This window comes from Typopeltis vanoorti, chromosome 17 (assembly GCF_054136105.1).
Source record: "Typopeltis vanoorti isolate ZY-2024b chromosome 17, IOZ_Tvanoo_1.0, whole genome shotgun sequence".
Lineage (NCBI taxonomy): Eukaryota > Metazoa > Arthropoda > Arachnida > Uropygi > Thelyphonidae > Typopeltis > Typopeltis vanoorti.
The window spans coordinates 28,380,214-28,397,259 of NC_143565.1; the positions used below are offsets into that span (position 1 = coordinate 28,380,214).

Consider the following 17,046-nt stretch of genomic DNA (forward strand, 5'->3'; position numbering starts at 1 on the left):
TTATTCTTACAATTTTACATCAAAACTTAATATTAAATCAACGTAGTGCACAATTTGAACTTTTGCAATATTTTATAATTTATGAACAATTCTATGTCATTCTTTTTGTCAGTTACTTATACAAGTTTACAATCAGTATGTGTCCATTAAATTACAGTAATTTATAATTTTGTTCTTTTCACATGATTTATGACCTCCGAAAAATCCAGTCCTCCCATAAAATTCGATGTGGTGAGATTTTGGTAAAATTTCCAGAGGAAATTTCACCAAAATCTCACCACATCGAATTTTACAACTTCTCTTCTACCCAGCACGTAACAGTTTATAAGTCAAAGGCCTCACCACCTTGGAATATTGTTCTCACATTTAGGGTAGTGCACTCAAAACTTCTCTAAGAATTCTTGGTGATATACAGAAGAGGGTGATCTACTTAATAGGCGACCCTTCCCTCAAAGACTCCCTTCAGTCACTTCCCCATAAGCTCTGTTTCTACACTGTGCCTTTTCTATAGGTACTTTCATGGGCATTACTCCTATGAATTGGCCACCACCATTCCTCCACTTTCTTCTATGTAAATTTCCAGAGGAAATTTTACCAAAATCTCACCACATCGAATTTTACAACTTCTCTTCCACCCAGCACGTAACAGTTTATAAGTCAAAGGCCTCACCACCTTGGAATATTGTTCTCACATTTAGGGTAGTGCACTCAAAACTTCTCTAAGAATTCTTGGTGATATACAGAAGAGGGTGATCTACTTAATAGGTGACCCTTCCCTCAAAGACTCCCTTCAGTCACTTCCCCATAAGCTCTGTTTCTACACTGTGCCTTTTCTATAGGTACTTTCATGGGCATTACTCCTATGAATTGGCCACCACCATTCCTCCACTTTCTTCTATGTAAGAACTAGAGCAGCCACTGCCCAACACCAACATTCTGTCCAACTCCAAACATACTCAACAAACTTCCCATCATTCGCCTTCATTTCATCCATTTCTATTCTTTGTAACAATCTACCCCATACTGCTTTTCCTACTGAGTACAACCTCCAAATCTTTAAGAAATATATCAATAGATTACTTCTTTCTTCATAAACACTTTCCCACCACAAGGTACTCTTACGTTATATGTCCTGTGACCTTTCATATGTGGGGTCATCATGAAAATAATTCTGACAATTCGTTCCATTCATTCACCACTCTCCAAGTAGAAAGTAGTCTGTGCACCTTACTAACCCACACTCTTACACAATTTCCAGGGATCCTTAGTTCTCTCTCTCTCCATTTGTCATGTATAGAAATATTTCTTGTGTGTCAATCTTATGTAATCCTTTTAATATAAGTCTCTATCATTTCCTATCTTTTCTGCCTAACAACTATACTTTACAAGCCACATACCTTCAACCTATTCTCATAGGGAGTATTTGACAGACCTGTCACCAGTTTGGTTAGTTGTCTTTGAATTCTCTCTACCACCTCCTGATAATACCCAAAAAACCCAGGTGATCAAGTCTGTATACAGTAATCAAGATGATGCTAATCATAGTCTTATAAAGAGGGATAACAACCTCCCTATTTTTACTTGTGTGTGTTTTTCACTATGTAAGTAATCCTTTTAGCTATTTTTGCCAACTTCTGCAATATGCCCTCTGAAACTTAACTCTCTGTCCACCATTATCCCCCAATCCCTATCCCCATCCATTAACTGCAATTCAGTAATATCAATGTGATATGCAGTATGTAATCTTTTCAAACCATAATACATATCCATAAGTAGAAAGAGCCATCAAAGGCTTAAAATGTTCTGGACAAAATTTATGCCAGTATACTTGAGAAATGGTTGAGAATTATGGAAGAAAAGCGTGGTGAAGAACAAGCTGGATTCAGGCCAAATTGAGGCTGTCAGGATCAGATCTTCACTTTAAGACAAATAGTCGAGAAAGCATGGGAATATAACAAAGATCTATATTTAAGTTTTGTCGATTTGGAAAAGGCATATGGCAAGGTGCCAAGAGAGAAGCTATTCAATACACCACAGTTATATGGTGTCAATGGGGCATTATATCATGCAATACTTAGTCTTTATTTGAGTTGTAAGTTCAGTTAGAATTGAAGGAAGTACAGGAAGATGGTTTAATGTTAAATCTGGTGTGAGACAAGGATGTGCATTATCCCCTCTGTTATTCATTATCTATATGGATCGCATTATGAAGGAAAGTGGTATTAAACATGATATCAAAATTGGAGATGTTGATGTCAGCTCTTTGCTTTATGCAGACGATGTTATACTTCTAAATAAATCCGCTACAAGTCTGCAAGATTCTCTGACTAAATTGAATAACTTTTGCAATAGATATGGTATGAAGGTCAGCAATAAAAAGACAAAGACAATGAAAATAGGCAGAATCATTGAAAATGTCAACTGTGTTGTGAATGGAGAACCTGTGGAACAAGTAAAACATTTCACCTATGTAGGCATGATTTTTAGTGAAGATGGTAAATTAAATATGGAAATAGACAACAGAATCAATAAAGCTGGTATAGTGGGAAGTCAATTGAATAAATTCATATGGAATAGGAGAGAAATTAGTCAGAACACTAAATTTGCTGTATACAAGAGAGTGTTCAAACCAGTTTTAACTTATGGATCTGAGAGCTGGGTCAGAAGTAAAACACTTGACCAAAGACTAGAAACCACAGATATGAGAATCCTGAGAAAGATTAGAGGCATGAACAGATGGCATCAATGGCAATATTATATTAAAACGAGGATATTAGGAAAGAACATGACATTGTCAGCATCCAGGAATGCGTTAGCAGAGCTAATCTCAGGTGGCATGGTCACTTAAACAGAATGGCCGAAGAAAGATTAGCAAAACAAGTGTTCTCTGCCAGGTTGGCAGCAAAACGACCCAGAGGAAGACCAAGATATAGGTGGATTGATACAGTACAAAGTGCCTTAGATGATAGAAATATAAGATCTGATAATGTCGGAGTCTTGACAAGTAACAGACTGATTTTGAGGAAAATTGTAAACAGGAAGTTAGTAATGATGTAATTGTTTTCATGTAGTACTATCATATCCTGTACACCCCTTGAGGGTACATGGCAGGAATTTGATAATGATGATGAATAAACTTACGTTGTTCAACATCAAACTGACAACCATTATCCTTTGTACGCAGTGTCAATTTATTTAAATCATCCTGCAGGATATCTACATAACCTTTATCAACCATTGTCCTCCCAAGTTTTGCTCTCTGGTGTCTGTCAGTCAGCAACCAGACTAGACATGCCATCAGCTTCGTATCCTTTCCCATATACTTCAATTTTTGTTTTCTATGCAGTATTTTGTGAAATTCTAGCAGTATCACAGTGTAGCCATTTCCCTTATATAAATGTGAGTAAATTACTAAGGTAGGACTTAGTGATTTACTTTTAATTAATTTAAGTTTATTTTACTTTAAATTAATTTAAGGGTTTCATGGAAGATCTTGACCGCTCCATAGAAGAAGTCCCTCCAGTGTTGTCAAGTTGTAAGTAATCAAATAGAAGTCCTTGATATTTTTAAATTTTCAAATTTAAAAATATCAAGGTATTGATATTTGAAAATTTTATGGAATTTACAACCGTGTTAAAAAACTTTTATTATTATCCTGACATTTTGATCTTCACATCAAGATCATCATCTGGAGCATACATAAATATACAGGACAAGCTGAGCTACATCATTAACTGTAAGCGAGAGAAACAATGATTTGATCACATGTTATTCTACTGGTGTGACCTCTGGTGGAAAAAAAAAATAAATAAATAAAAAAAAATAAATAAATAAATTTTTACATCAAGCTAAATTCTACTTTACAATGACAGGAATAAACATTCTTTTAGATGGTTTTCTTTCAGAAACAATTGGTGTCCTATTTTTAGTATTATAATTCTTATTTTGATTTACAATACTGGATTTTCTACAATCCTGTTTATAGTTGTTCTTGGTGAGGAAGGTCGAATATATATACCTTCCATATGTTTGGGATTTTTTAGACCATCGTTGTTCAGATTGGGGTGGTTTATAATAATCTCACAGGCTTCCTGTGGGAAAAAAAAAAAAAAAAGGCATGGAACTTTATCAACAGAATTAGGAAGGATTTCACTAAACCATATGAGCATCTGCAGGTAACAGCTAATCAAACTGCTCATCAGCTGCTGCTGAATGGAAAATTCACTAAAAAACACACAAAAAATAAGATACTTAGAACCCCAAGTGAGGAACAAAATATGATTAACTCAGATTTCACCATCACTGAACTAAACGCTGCCATAAACCTATTAAACCTAGAAAATCTGCAGGCCTTGATGATGTCTGTAATGAACAGATTAAACATTTTGGAACCAGGACTAAAGAGTGGTTATTAAATCTATACAACACTTGCCTCAGAACCCTAAGGATGCTAACTATTCTGGAAGCATGTCAAAGTGGTGGCCTTTCTGAAACCAGGGAAAAACCTCAACTGAAACAACAAATTACAGACCTATATCACTACTCAGCAACCTCTTTAAACTCTATGAACCAGCTTGCTGAGCAGGCTGGCTTTAGACCAGGCAAATTCTGCACATCACAAATTCTCAACCTCACTCAATATATAGAAAATGGTTATGAGCAAAAACTAGCCACAGGAGTAGTCTTTTTAGACCTAACTGCAGCATATGATACCATAAACCATCTCACACTCAGAAATAAAATATACAAAATAACTAGAGACTATTGCCTTGTCCTCCTGATCCAATCACTCTTGGAAAACAGACGCTTTTACGTGGACCTTGGGGGTAGGAAGAGCCGCTGGCACCACCAAAAAAATGCCCACCCCACCAGGGAAGTGTGTTATCACCATTACATTTCAACATGTACATTAATGATCCCCCCCCCCCATCTTTCCAGGAACTAGAAATTTTATCTAAGCTGATGATTTTGCCATAGCTACTCAGTCAAAAAATTTCAAGTCCATTGAAACTATTCTATCACTTGCCTTAAATAGTCTCACCACATACTATACCAGCAATCAACTAAAACCAAACCCCTTGAAAACCCAGACTGGCCTTTTCCACCTTAACAATAAGGAAGCCAACAGGAAGCTATAGATTTCTTGGGAAGGCTCTAATATAGAACATTCCTAGAAACCAATCTACCTCGGTGTGACTCTCGATCGCACCCTCTCATATAAAACCCACATAAAAAAAAAAGGCAAAAGTGAATGCAAGAAACAACATACTAAGAAAACTTACCTCCTCCAAATGGGGTGCAGATCCTAGCACACTGAGATCTTCTTTGGCCCTTTGCTATTCTTCTGCTGAATATGCCTGCCCAGTATGGTCCAGATCCTGCCATGCTGAAAAATTTGATCCAGCATTGAATGAAAGCTGCCACTTAATTACAGGTTACCTGAAACCAATACCACTAAAAGACCTGTATACTTTGGCTGGTGTTGCATCCACTTCAATTTGAACATCTGCATTCTCAGCTGATGAAAGAAGCAGCCAAATGAATGATGAATGATTCAGCTAGACCACAGTGCCCCAAAGACTAAGATCCCGACATAGCTTCCTGACAACTGCTGAACACCTAAAAACCACCCAGAGACATGACTTCAACAATGGCTTGCACTATATCCTGAAAATAATACTGGTATTCCAACAGCCGAACATCTTCCACATGGTGCCCACTTGGACTGGAATACTTGGAAAAGCCTAAACAGACTCCGGACCACAGGACACTACAAACAAAACCTCATCAAATGGGGCTACCCCACTGGCCCAGACAACTGTGAGTGTGGGACAACCAAGTCCATGGAATACCTTCTTTCTTGTCCCTTTCTTCCATCGCCTTGTGCAAAAGAGGACCTTATATCCTGCACAGAAAGAGCAGTTGATTGTGCAAGATACTGGAAGAACATCTGACCATGTTTATTGTATATAAGTTATGTATAGTTTCCTTTTTTTCATATTTAATTATTATTCCCTGTATAATTCACCTACCAAATCTAAGCTGATCTCATTGTAATGTATCCTAATTTGTTGTAAATCAAGTTGTACCACTTATTTACTACTATACTACTTGTGTTTGGATATGAAATAAATAAATTAATTTAAGTAATTTACCTTTTACAAAGCCATGCTGATTACCACAGAGTACTATATTCTTATCCATCCTTTCATGGAATTTATTTTAACCAACTTTTCAATACTTTGCCCACCACTCCTGAAATATTAATGGGTTTGTAATTTGCTACTTCAGTGTTATTGCCACCATTATGTAATAGAAATATCTTACCAAATGTGCCAGAACTGAGAATTAAACAACTTTATCACAGGAACTGCCAATTCTCTTGCACATTTGCATAGCACACAGGCCAACATGCCATCCAGTCCCACTCTTCTATTCACATTGATATTTTTGATATTTTGATTTTATAGATTTTATATTTTGATTTATTAGCAAAGCAAGTGTTCTCTGCCAGGTTGGCAGCAAAACGACCCAGAGTAAGACCAAGATATAGGTGGATTGATTGGGTACAAAGTGCCTTAGATGATAGAAATATAAGATCTGATAATGTTGGAGTCTTGACAAGTAACAGACTGATTTGGAGGAAAATTGTAGATAGGAAGTTAGTAATGATGTAATTTTTTTTCATGTAGTACTATCATATCCTGTACACCTCTTGAGGGTACATGCCAGGAATTTGATGATGATGATGATTTTATAGGCCACCCAAAGATAGACTTAAGTTCAGGTCTAGTTACTAACCAGAGGAACTTTTTCTAAACCTTTCTTCGACCAGTTCCTGAGTTAGTTGATCTCTGGCACAAGCAGGTTTTTTCTTCCAGAAACTCAGGATTTTCATCCCATAAACTCAAGAAAATCAACTGTAGAACTCAAACTATTTCAGACAAGAACATATCTTGTTGGGGTTTGGTACCAAGAGATGACAGAACTTATTTGCCAGTATTTTCATTGGTTGCTGCTTATAATTAGTGATATTCTTGGACCATCTATCTCTGACTGGCTGCTGGTGAAGATTCTACTGCTGCCCACTCAGTCTCCAAAAACTAGATAAGGTGGTTAAAAGGCCTGGTCTATTAACCTTATAAGGAATAAAAGGAATAAAATTATTCCCTATAAGGAATAAAAGCCATTAGCTGATTTTTTTTATTATTTTATATTGATTTTTTATATCATTGATACTTTTCAATATGCAAAGCATCTACCTCAATTCTCACATTAGTCTCTGTCATCTGTCATTTACTTGTTCTACTGATTTTCTATTGAGAATAAAGTTGAAGTTTTCCATGTTCCTGCATATTTTTTCAGTTTTGATCTTTTTATTGCTGATTTTCTTACCTAATTTCTTACATCAGTTATTCACTTTTGTTAAAAATCCTGGAAACTTGCATTGGATTTGTTTTACGAATATAACATAATCAGAATAAAGTAAAGAGCTAACTTTGATATCAGGTTTAATGTCTGCTTTCTTTCATTATGTGATCTATATAGATGATGAATATGAGTGGATAAGTATGCACTTGTCTCACACCAGATTTTAGCTCAAATCATCTTCATGTGCTTCTTCTAACTTCTAATTTACAACTCAAATAGAGACTATATAATGTTCTACTTACCCTATATAATTGTAGCAGTTTCAAAATGCTTTTCTCTTGGCACCCTGTCATGTTCTTTTTCCAGATCTACAAAACTGATACAGATCTTTGTCTAGCCTCTTCTTAAGTATGCTCGCATAAATCTTACCTGGAATACTCATTACAGAAATTCCTTTATAATTATTGCATTGTTTTCTTTCCCTCTTTACTGATGGGTACTCTCATTTCAGTAATCTATTATTACTTTTATGCTTTCATAATGAAAATAACAAGGCAATAATGAAGGAATGCATATACTAGAATATATGTAATTAAAAACCTGTCAACTTAATTCTTAGCAGTTGGCAAGTTATTCATGCAAAGTTGATAATTAAGTTGCAACAAATGCATTTAGATATTACATCAGCAGGCTGATTTGGTAACTAGCAACATGACAACATGGTATCAAACAAATGTATGGGTAAGCAGTAAAGAGAAGCAATGTTACAAGGAATAGGATTCCATGGAGCTCAGTATAGGGACTATTAGCATTCAACCTTTATGTCAATGATACTTCCACCACCGATTAGAAGAAAGACATTCAGTTACTTATAGCAATTACTTATAATGTGAATATGAGGAGGATTATTGGCAGTGGTGTCCTAGAACTAGCTAGTACAAACTTAAAGCCAGTTGTTGAACTGACAATCACTATAAATTGTACAGTGGCATGCACTTTAATCCACAGAAGCTAGTGGCATCTGAGCAATAATCTTATATGTGGCAACACAAAAACAGCCAATGGGCTTATTTCAGCAGCACTCTTTGTGCTTCCTTTCCACAGCCCCCTTCCCAACGGAGCAAGGGGACTGTGGAAAGGAAGCACAAAGGAATGTTTTCAGGAATGTTATTTTTCAACAAATATGTACTTAATTTTGATTGAACTACTTCTTAAGGTAACAACATCCCCATGTTCCACATCTATCAGCGACTTCACATTTCTACCATTGTTGGGCATTCTCCAAAGAAGTGGCCCATGCAAAATGAAACAGATGTTTGATGATAATGGAATTTGCATATACTTTCATTCGGTTATAATTCTAACAAAGGGAGAACCTACCATTTGGTAGTTGCCAAAGAGGATGGAGGGTAGAGAAATAGTTTAACAAGAGATTATATACTGGATTTAATTATTATAAATTTATTAGAAAAAAGAGTTAACGGATTGGTATGCCACTCTGTTGGACAAATCACATTTTTAAATTGCAACCAGACTGACTGTGGATACAAGAACTCAGCAAAAGTCAACAAAAAAATTTTGTAAGAATCAATGGGCTAGATTGAAAGTACAATAAAAAATGAATATACTTTATTATTTTGAAATTTTTGCACTTTCAATTACTGTAAGTCAGTAAAGCTTAGAATAAATATATAAACACTTATTATTAATATACAGTATCTCCATGGAATGCAAATACTCATCATGGAAGACCCACACTACCTTTTATACAAAAAAAAAAAAAATGTATCATATTTCTATCATGTTCCCCACTTTTCCACCTGCTGTAACCTACATGGATTCAGCCTTTCCTCGTAGGGAGCATTCCACAGACCTATAACTAGGCTGGTCATTGTTATTTTAATCCTCTCTACCAGTCCCTCATTCCCAAGAAACTCAGTTGAAAAATCTGTGCATTATAGTCAAGATGCAGCTGAATCATTGCCTTATAAAGACGGATAATAACTTTCATATCTTTACTTGTTAATTCAACCTTTGAGCTATTTTACCAACTTTAACAATAGGGTCCTCTGAACTTTAACTGTCTGTCCACCATTATTCCCAAGTTCCTATCTTTGTCAATTTCCTGCAATCTAGTACCAACAATGTGATACGCATTATGTACCTTTTCAACTCAAAGTGCATAACCTTACATTTTGCAACATTAAACTGATAATCATTATCCTTTGGCCACAATATCAATTCATTTAAATCATCGTGCAGGATATCTACATCATGTTTATCCCCCCCTCCTTAAATCTTTTCCTGTATCACTGATATACAAATTCAAGAGTAGTGGCTCTAGTACAGAACCCTCAGGTACTCCACTAGTGATCCTCATTCTCCTAAATTCAAATCCACTATATACTACTCTCTAGTGTCTATCTTTTAATCCCCCTCCCCTATTCATGCTACTAGCTTCATAACCATTCCCATTTGCTCCAACTTTTGTAATAGTTTTCCCCATGTGATATTCTGTGAAATGCATTTGCAATATCCTGGTAATACAGCAGCATCATGGTGTAGCTATTTTCTTTATCCACTTCTACTGTCGCTTTATTATAAAAGCGATTAAAATACCTTTAAAAACCTGTGTTGCCTGCTATAGAGTATCATATCTCTATCCACACACTGTTGGCTTCAATTTTAACAAAATTTTCCAATACTTTAACAACCACTCATGAGATATTAATTGGTTTGTAGTTTGCTTACGCTCTTTCCAGTCCTTTGGAACCTTGCCAGAGCCAAGACTTAGACTGAACAACTTCATCAGAGGCAATGCCAATTCGGTTGCAAATTCACGTAGTACACAGGCTGACATGTCATCCAGCTATGTTCACGTTGATATTTTTCAATATGCTGAACACCTCCTTGTTCATCTACTTCAATGTTGACATGCATCTCTGTCACATCAACAACTGCAAATCCCCACCTGGATGATACACCTTTGCAAAATGATTGCTCAGCAGCTCAACTATTTCTTTTTCCTGTCATTACCTTCCTATCATCAGCATTGATTAAAGTCATTCTTCCATGATTATTTTTCCTCTTACTTGATACATAATGAAAAAACTCTTTTGGATTTCCTTTGACCTAATTTTCTTTCATAACCTGATTTGGACTTTCTCACCATACTGGTCACCCTTCTTGCTTGCACTTTGTAATGCTCATAAATATGCTGATCACCTTTTCCTTTCTATTCTCTCCACAAGGTTTTTCTTTTTTTCTGAGTTTATTTACCTTGATTATGGATATACCTTCTAATGCTATTACCAGATCAAGTACTCTCAAACTCCTGCCCCCATGACTTGATGTTTAGGTAATTATCCCTTAGCAACCGTATAAATTCCACTTCCATCTTGTCTTTTTTTTTTTTCAGTTCCAATGCATGGCATCTACATCTTTCTGTGGACCTCCTGGTCTATAGCAGCAACCAACAATATATTTTGTACTACTGTCCTTTATCTCACACCAAAAGAGGGAATAGGACAGCAGGTGGCATAAGCTTCATCCCACTTGCTGTCCTATTACCCCTATTCTCCCTCTGAATACAATACCCTTTACATTCTAGCTCTGTAACTATATCATTTTCTGTCAACCAGTCTCGCCAATGGCTATAATTTTTAGCCAAGTTGAGCTGACCAATGCAAAAATTCCTCTCCCTTATTTCTGATTTTTGGCATTCGTGAACATGCATTTCAGCATCCTCATGGCTCTGCAGTTACCCTTGTGTAATGTCATTACCAATCCATTCAAATTGACCTGTAAAATCACCCCGCCACACACACACACACACACACACACACACACACACACACACACATTCACTTATCCCAGTGGCAGTCAGACATATGATTGATTGCAACCTACCTAATATCACTAATTTCTCTGGTTTTGCACTTCAAAATTCTCACTAAAGAACACTTTCTCAGTACAGTACACACACACACACACATTCACTTATCCCAGTGGCAGTCAGACATATGATTGATTGCAACCTACCTAATATCACTAATTTCTCTGGTTTTGCACTTCAAAATTCTCACTAAAGAACACTTTCTCCAAACATCTAACTCCAAATCTAATCTCTAAAGGGTACCTGTGGCACAACAAACAACAAAATTACATGTTATTAATGAAAGTACAGATATTTCATACTGAAAATAACAGTACATCATCAGTGTGTAGAAACAAAGCAGATCAAAGAACAGGAATACAAGGCACATAGAACAATCAATTTACCAATTAAAAATGATTAATATTAATAAATAATATTAAAATTATTTTTGCTATTTACATAAAATGAGAATCTCCCAAACTTTTTTTTTGGGGGGGGGGGGGGAAGAGACAATCATTCTGATTTAGATTATGCCGATATAAAAGGAGTTCCATAACTTTCTTTGAAAGGCATGCATATTTAAAACTGCATCTATGGAAAAGCCAAGCTTCATCACACCTGATACTGTGTTTAATGTCAATACTATGCTGTGCCAAACCAGACTTCTGAGGTTTCACATATTCCATGTAGTATTCATGCTAATTATTTTTTCCACAGAACGGCCTGTGTGCTCACATTACATTCACAAGGAATCAGGTGAACACCAGCTAAGAATAGAGGTGATAGTTTGTCTTTTGTAGATGGTAACAGATGAGAAATTTTTTTTGCTAGGAAAATATGTAGGAATAAGGTGATGATACTTCTTCAAAATTCTACTAACAGGTTCAGAGATACCAGAAATATAAGGCATTGGAATCCTGTGGTCTGTTGAAAAATCTGCTGAATTTGCTAAGGATTGCAACTATTTAATTCCATTAAAGTTTTGATAGTGACAAGTGAGGAAGAGGAGTACACATTATGTGTTCTGTTAATTAAAGACTTGATAACACTCATTTTTTAGAGGTGTGATTAGCAGATTTTTGATGAATGTTGGAAGTTTCTTTTTTCTACACTTCCAACATCTTCCAACATTTATTTTGATGAATGTATCTGCCAGTAAAGGTTGGTTTTCAATAAACACCAGATGACAAAGTACTGGAGACTGTGTGAGTAAAGAAGAATGTCCAAGAATGGTCAGCTACCAGCAGTTTATTTTTCCATGGTGAACTGAATGTGTGAGTGAGGACTATTGATCCAATGTAGAAAAATGGTAAGTTCAATTTCATAATGAGGTCAAAAAGCAAAAATGTCATCGATGTAACAAAACCAAAGAGAGGGTTATGGATGAATGGATGAGAACAAGGTATCTTCTGGATGGTTCAAAAAAATAGTTTACCAAAGGCTGAGACAGAGGACAACCCATCGCAGTGTCTTAAACCTGTGTATAGATCTTGTTTTACCAGCTGAAATATCCTGACTGTATAAAAAATTCAAAAATTTTCACGTCAAGTGGAAAATCATCATATAGGTTTGTCTGTTTGTTTTTTAAATTGGTAAAGCGCTTGTTGTATGTACTTTGTATTTCTGTTCAGTGATTTGCTTGATTCTACACATTGATATACTGTTATTTTCAGTACAAAATATCTGTACTTTCCTTAAAGTTTATTATTGTGGTTATCATGTAATTTTGTTGCTTATCTAACTCCAAAACCATTCATATGTAGTCCATGAGGCATATATAAGCCTTTTATCCATCAAATTCATTTCATACATCTATAAACTGCACACCATTCCCCCTGCACAATCTTCTCATTGATTCATTAGCAACCATGTTTTTTTTTTTATATACAATTCTTTTCTATCATACCGAAACAACAGATATACAATCTGTACTTTTTTACTCTTCATTTTTGTTCTTTTAATGACTTTCATTGCATATTTCTCCCATTTCAAATCATTTTTTCCTGCCAAAACAGTCAACTCTTTTGCTTTTCCATTCTGCAAATTAACCACTTCACTAATATCACTGATCTTTATTCTTGTTTTAGTGAAATGTTCATTAAAAATTTACCAGCACACCTAGCTATTAGCCATGTGCCACTGCTGAACCTTCTCAGGAGGATCTAAGATGGGAAGTGGATAATGAGTATGGATAGGGTTTCAATCAAGTGGATCTCTCATTCTATTTGCAGATCTCCAAGTTCAAAACTTGGGAGATCACAGATAGAAGTAACTTATCCTGTTAGTGGAAACTGTATTAGAGAAGTGAAGATATCAAGGAATCTTAGGATAATGGTGGATAAAAATCTGAAGTTAAGGTAACACTGCAGAGTACTGAAGAAAATCAATAAAGTGCTGTAATAGTGAGAACAATGGGCAGCAGTATAAAAAAACAGTGGAATGGTTCATGCTCTGATACCATATCTGGGCTGCACTGCCTGACATTTGGTCACCAGGATTTACAAGGATGAAGAAACATTAGTAAAAGAAGAAAAGTGAGCGACAAAATATGACACTGTGGAATGTTGGCTATCAGTATTAAAAGCAGATAATCCAGACAGAAGATGATGAGGTAATATAATTCAGACATAAGCTGTTGAGAAGTATGTAGTTTTTAATTTCTCATGGAGAATAGCAGATGAATGGAATATGCCTAAGAGAGAGCAACGAAAGTACAAGACAGAGTATAAATTCAAAAAGTGACACCAACTGTGGTATCTAAACAGACCTCCTGCAATGTGTATCATGACTCCATGCAGATCCTATGATGATAATGATAATAACATCATAGTCTCACTACACTTTAAAACATAAACAAAATAATTATAAAGTAAGACTTTTTTTTTGTGACATTTACCTGAATCAGAGTTAACACCTTCTCTTGAACTGCAGTAGGTGGATCATTCTTTGGTCCAATAAGCTTAACTAATTCCTGAACAAATTCTTTCTGAGTAACCAGTAAATGAAACCTTTTGCCACAGTTCTTTACACATGTTTCCAAAACCTAAAATGTCAAATATGTAAACTTTTTTTAAAAAAATTGATTTGTGAGATTATTGAATTAGTTCATTTTACAGAATTCAAACTTCTTACTACAACTGTTATATAACAGTATATTTTTACATTACACTGTACCTACAACACATCATAAAGAATTATCAAAATCTTATATAATCAACTGCTTTCAATTAAAATCAGTAAGGCAAAATGAATTCTAGATTGATAAAACTGCATCTTGTTTTAAAAATAAATTCAGCACTAGGTTGCATGAATTAAAACATTAGTCATTGTGTGCGCTGCAGCAAGATAAGTAAGTTTTATATTTAAATGTGTGCCAATATTGTCTAAATAATGATATATTATTATTAGACACCTCCAGGGAGTCCAGGGACTCGTTGAGGGAGGGGCACCTGCTCTACTACCCCGTCTCCACCATTCAATCACCAACTGACCACAACTATACCAATGCCATCTACTGCTGACCACCACTGGTATTTCCACAGACAATCACAAACGCCCAAGGCAGGATTCAAACCCGCAGCCTTTTGGCTGGAGAGCAGTTATGCTATCCATTTGGCCAACCAGGCCGGCATTGTATATTAATTTTGTATTTTGATGTTGTAATGATCGATGTAATGTATGTAATGATTTGTAATTTTGATTAATTTTGAACAAATTGTAGATTAAGTATTACTGTGAGATATTTGAATGTGGAATGCAGTGATCAGATAAACTTCTTAGGTGATATTATTGCAAATTCATAGTTTTTGTTAGCACACTGATACAACTTGATGATGAAAGGCAAAACCAAATTGTGTAAAATTAAAGCACTGTTTCTCTTCACAGAAGGCTCTCCTCATTTATAACTGCACTAGCTTCACTCTACTATGAGAACAAATTACAGCTGCACGCATTCTCCTGGCCGACATAAACAAAGCTATTTGGGCATTAGAGGAGGAGCTTTCCACTATGCTGAACCACAACCTTTGGATGATTCTCTATGACATCTAGTGTGCTTCAGCAGAGAAGGAATTTGAAAAGATATGAAGTTGGCACATCAAAAAATTTGAAAACTTGAAAGAGGACTCTACCTCCGAACCTCAACAACCACTCAACACTGTAATCAACCAATCTTGAGGCACTCAAAGCACTGGCACATGACTACAATTTTGCCATAACTCCTAAGAAAATACTGGCTGAAGAAATAATGATTCAGATAGAATGTGGCATCCGCAACCTTCAAAACCATATCTCCAACAATATCAGACTGGATGTAGCGGTTTTCTCACCAAAGCAAGACCTCCAAAAACCAACCTATGCAAAGGAGAATATAAAGCTCTACAGGAAATGAAGAAAAACAAAAAAATAGTAATCACCAAAGTGGATAAGGGAAATGCCACTGTGGTTCTCAACCAAAATGACTATACAGGTAAGCTTAATGCTTTATTGTTAGATCAAGCTACTATAAAATCTTGTATAGAAGGAATTTTGTATAAAATCCTTATATACCGATTTTACTTGAAAAAAGAAAGTCAATGCGAAATATTTATAGTTAAATTAACAAATTTTCATGAAAGTTTTTGTAATCTGGAAAAATACTAGAATGAATTGCTGAATTATTTAACAACCAACATGTAATCTATAAAAATATTAGAATTAACTGCTAAGTTATCTGACCGCCAATATTGTGCAAACAAAGAGATAGCCCAGACAAAATTAGAATGTAGACCTGAGGCTATCGCCAGGCACGAAGGTCAGCGAGTTACGGGATTTCCCACCATGACTTAGCAATTTCACAGGGGGGAAGGCACCCCTGGGAGAGCATCTGGGGAAAGGCCATCACCGGTGAATAAAAAGGAGACAGGTGCTCTGCTCCTGGATACAGAACTTGTTGTTTAAACTTGCTGTTTAGCTTGGCTCTCTGCTCTCACTTTGAAGAAGGTTTTCCTGTATCCAGCCATTCCAAGGATGGGAAAGAATTTCCGGTAGCAATATATAGCAGTGTCAGCCTGTTCCAGAAAGTCCTGTTGCGAAGTTCGATAAGTGATCTCCAAGAATGCTATATTGACATTGCCATGGAATAATGTCTTTGCCATTCTATTGGGAAAGAAGAAGGTTATGTTCATGATCCCTAGGGTTGTGACTGAGGAACTGGCTGAGAAATGTAACAAGTAAGAATAATGTAGAACTGTTATGGTTTGTGAACCTTAGAGCAGGGATTGTTGATTATAAAATTGCTAGCATATTGTAAGGTTATGAAGTGGGAAGGCAGCACTTCTAAATTATCGTGAAATAACTGTCTAAAGAATTCTGAGCAATTGCTAATGTAAAGCGGTCATTGTTAAAGGTTAAGAGTTAGTGTTTGAGGGAGAGATTGAATGTGAACCTTAGTTAAGCATAATTCTGTTAATGGTCTAAACTGTCTAAAGAATTCTGAGCAATTGTTAAAGGTTAAGAGTTAGTGTTTGAGGGAGAGATTGAATATGAAGCTTAGTTAAGAATAATTCTGTTAATGGTCTAATTTAAATTGTTTTAAAGTGTGTATGAAACTAACCACGTGTCTGATATAATTTTGAACATAAATATTTGTCATTGTCTCTAAACTAAAGGCTAGAAGTACTGATTTAAGTAAGTTGAGAAACACGTGCATTGCTTTGTTACTTAGCTAAATTGATAAGAGCCTGGTAAATTAGATATGTGTGAAATCTTTTCTCTTTTAATTTGTAATTACCATGTCCTAGCATGAATAAATTGTTTTG

General features: G+C 35.6%; 1 protein-coding gene across 1 annotated transcript in view; it reads right to left on the reverse strand.

Moving 5' to 3' along the window:
* LOC150097244 (TOM1-like protein 2) overlaps positions 1-17,046 on the reverse strand; it is a 253,155-nt gene that overhangs the window by 163,641 nt on the left and 72,468 nt on the right. Inside the window, exon 4 of the mRNA XM_090407627.1 lies at positions 14,145-14,291. Within this exon, the coding sequence (XP_090263753.1) occupies positions 14,145-14,291 (147 nt within the window). The remainder of the gene's footprint in view (positions 1-14,144; positions 14,292-17,046) is intronic.